The sequence below is a fragment of the Phalaenopsis equestris genome, unplaced genomic scaffold (genome assembly GCF_001263595.1).
Source record: "Phalaenopsis equestris unplaced genomic scaffold, ASM126359v1 Scaffold000036, whole genome shotgun sequence".
Classification (NCBI taxonomy): Eukaryota; Viridiplantae; Streptophyta; class Magnoliopsida; order Asparagales; family Orchidaceae; genus Phalaenopsis; species Phalaenopsis equestris.
Genome location: NW_018164478.1, coordinates 6,092,472 through 6,096,209, shown reverse-complemented (window position 1 = coordinate 6,096,209; position 3,738 = coordinate 6,092,472). Strand labels below are relative to the sequence as shown.

The 3,738-nt window shown below is 35.7% G+C and overlaps 2 protein-coding genes across 4 annotated transcripts in view; one reads left to right on the top strand and one right to left on the bottom strand.

Annotated features, from left to right (window-relative positions):
* The window catches only part of LOC110018745 (epimerase family protein SDR39U1 homolog, chloroplastic), a 129,485-nt gene that overhangs the window by 17,578 nt on the left and 108,169 nt on the right, over positions 1-3,738 (bottom strand). The gene's annotated exons all lie outside the window — the stretch shown is intronic.
* Positions 722-1,656, top strand: LOC110018748. The gene is made up of 2 exons (XM_020716165.1): positions 722-1,056; positions 1,170-1,656. The coding sequence occupies exons 1-2, from the start codon at positions 976-978 to the stop codon at positions 1,437-1,439; spliced, it is 351 nt and encodes a 116-aa protein (XP_020571824.1). The 5' UTR covers positions 722-975; the 3' UTR covers positions 1,440-1,656.

Below are 3,738 nucleotides of genomic sequence, written 5' to 3'. Positions count from 1 at the left end.
ATATATATATAAAAGGTTGATTGTCGATCAACCCATAGTCTGACCGAGGGGCGGACCCCCTTCCATTACAATCAACTGCAACTATTGGAGCATGCTACCTCTAAGAACAACATTCTTTACAACCACACTATGACTATTATCAATGAACTACTATTGTATATTTATAATGATCAATTTTGTAACTCCATCTTCTAATTCAAGCGAAGAGTGAACTTGTTTACTCACCATTCATAGTGCATTATTTTACCCGGGCTAAGTTTGATGGTTTTTTCTCTGCTCCAGAGTTTTCAATATAAAAATTGAGGTGTCATCTTCTACTTTTCTTTAATTAACTGAGTGAATGTTAAATTTTCGTGCAACGCTAAGATGATAATTCATTACTTGATCATCACCAACCTAGACACACATATCAATATTATTAAATAATTTATAATCAATCAATTTTTATTTAAATAATATATCATATAAATATAAATCATTAATACATTATCATCATTTAATAAGTTATTATTAAACAATCAATGAATTTGATCATAAAGATTAACAAATCAGTTGGACTAAATTCAAATTTAAATCTATCAACCTTGTGTTTTGAAAAAAATATACTTATTTATCTACTAAATTGAACAAATTAATCGTAGTTGGAGTTATTTCTCAGTTTTAAAAAAATTACACTTATATAATTAACTGATGTGAACAAATTAGCGGAGTTTGTGTTGTTCGTCGAGTGCATTACTTCATTTACAGCCCTACTCCTCGGGACAATGGGCAAGAACTGAGCCGCACAACCCTCTCTCACACTGTCTCTCGTTCCATTCCCAGTACCCTTTCTTCGTCGCCCCTTTCCGCCTCTCCAACTATCCCTTTCAAACTCCTAAAAACTTTCTTTTTAACGTGAACTCCCAGTACCGAATACAATACAAAACCATCCCTATCCCCCCCTCCTCTCCCTCGAAGTCCAGCAATAGGAGAAAGATGGCTTCTTTCTCCTGGGGTTTCCCTCTTATTTTCCTCCTTTTCATGACTACCATCTCCAGCAAACTCAGCTTCTCTGCTGTAAGTCTTCCCCCTTTTCATCCGCTCCAAATTCTCCTCCCATCTTCATTTTACTATTGCTATTTTCCCCGATCTTGACCAGTTCTCATGAAAAAGTTCCAATTTTTGCGCAGGAAACAGAAGGTTCCAAGGCATCAGCAATGGCGGAGATGAGACCGGTGGCTCCGGCTTTGGGGCTCCAGCAATTGATGCTTAACGAGACCACCCGAAGGCGGCTCAGCAGCTTCCAGATATGTGCTCTTTGTACTTGTTGCGGAGGCCCAAAGGGCCTCTGTCTTCCTTCTCCTTGTTGCTATGCAATCAGCTGCAACATTCCAAATAGGCCCTTTGGCTTCTGCTCTTTTCTGCCCAGGACATGTAATTGCTTTGGATGCCATCTCTAATTACTAAATCTTCCTGTTAGTATTTATTTTAAATTCTAGTTTCTATTTGCTAAGCGACCGTTTTATTTGATGCAAGTGTAATGGGGAAGAAGGGGTATTTGTTTGGTTAAATCTGTTTAGTATTTGGTTTAAAATATATTGCATATTTACCTGGTTTGAAAATGGAACATTAGAACATTGTAATCGCTTTACAGTTTTATTAATCAAACTTCTAAATTGGAATTAACGATAAATTTTGCTTGCTTTTGTAAATTGTTATTTTGATTAGATGCTTCTTGTTATTCTGTAGTGAATGATATTCTAAGAAATTGGGCAATTAATCAAAACAGCATTTTGATTCTTTTACAGCAGCAAAGTTCCTTTTTTTCGTTGAAACTGCAGTGCATGCCTCATTGAGTTGAGCAGTATTAATATATATAAGAAAGTATATGGCTTTAAAAATACTTGAGCAGTATTTTACTTTTTTTAATTGAAAAATGGGGACTTTTGGCCGCTGGGAATGTGCAGCAATACATTAACTGGTCAACTAGAAAAGCTAAGGTGGGTAGGAGTTGTGGCTTTGTGGGGCATTAAATTCTTATGTATTTACATATCTAACTCCTAAAGTTTGATATATACACTTATAACACCTTGGTGTCATAAAAATATGCATGAAAAGGTGTATTTCACTTTTATAAAGGGAGTGATGGAGGCATTTTTTATTTTATCTTAAAGATTTGAATGGCATGCATGTAATTACTAAAGTTTAGGTGTTAAATATGTAACTATATAAGAATTGTATGGCAGCTATGTAAATGCCCCATTTATTATATTGTCGGACTGTAGTGTGTGATCATGTGAGCTGAGCTATTTATTATGGCTGCTTTCCAGTTTTCTTTTCTTTTTCTTTTTTTTTTTATGTTTTTCCCCTTCAGTATGAACAGGCTGTGGAAGTTTTGAATGAATGAGACTTCTCAGTTCACATTAGAAGCAGAGCCTCTTCTATATTTCCTTTCCATGGCGAAAGTCTTTGTCTGAAAGCTTGGTTTCATACCTCTATGGTTTGCAGTGGGTTAGTCTGAAAGCTCCGATATTGCTTGGTTTAAAAGCCAAAATAGATTTGTCTGAAAATTTACAATATAATATTATGCCAATTAACACACAATTCTTGTGTATTTGCATATCTAGCATTTAAACTCTAATATTTATTTATAAAACACTAATCTTTAACATCATGTCAAATATACTACTAATGCTTACTATTTTTATAGTGAATACATATTGTCCCCGTATGTTTTGATGTCATTATGACATTAAAGTATAATACATGCCAATATCAAACTTTAGGTGTTAGATTAGATATGTAAATACATAAAAATGTGTGGTGTACATGTAAATTCTCATAAAATAAAATAGAGCAATTACATAATAGAATGCTATATTCAAGTCCTACAATATTTGTATGGAAGGTTTTATTCTGAAAGACTTGAACTGATCAGAACATTACATTTAACTGTATCATACATTATGACCTTATGCTGAACATCTTAAGCGAAGATGATAATGAGGTATATGATAATTATCTTGTTTTTAAATGAGATCAAGTTCAACAGAGTAAAGTTTGTGCTTTATTTCAAACTTGGACCCCTAAATGTTTAAAAGCTAAGTAAATATATGAGGTATATGATAAGTGTTGTGTGCTAAGAGTTCACTCAATGTTATGATATGACTCATATACCATATAGAGACAGATGCTGGAACGAAATGGAGCGGAGCGGAGCGGAAGAATCTATCTAAATCGGGTAGTTACGTTATGTGGGTTGGGACTATACGGTACAAGGGTAATTTGTGAATTACATATGGTACTGTAGGGTTTACTCTATGATTATAAATAAACCTGTTTGTAATCCTAGGTCTTTGAGAGAGCTGAATCTTGTATTATGTACTCTTTTCTGAATATTGAAAAGGAGGTCGCCGCTCTGCTCCCGAGGATGTAGGCATCTTTGTCGAACCTCGTTAAATCTCTGTGTTTTTCAGGATTTAGGATTTGTGTCGATTACTGTTTGTCTTCGCCCTAATTTTCTCAACAGTTGGTATCAGAGCGAGGTTCGAGGGCAGGGAAAAAAAAGTTTCGGTACAGCAGTAGAAGAAGAAGAGTTCGCGAGTTCGCGGTACAACAGGAGAGTTCGCTAGTTCGCGGCTTCGGTACAACAGGAGAATTCGTGAATTGCAAGATGTCGCGATTGGCGACGGCAATGTTCTTGCGGAAGGCGGTTGGGCGGGAGGGAGGGAAGGGATCTTTCCTTATGTGCGTGGGTCT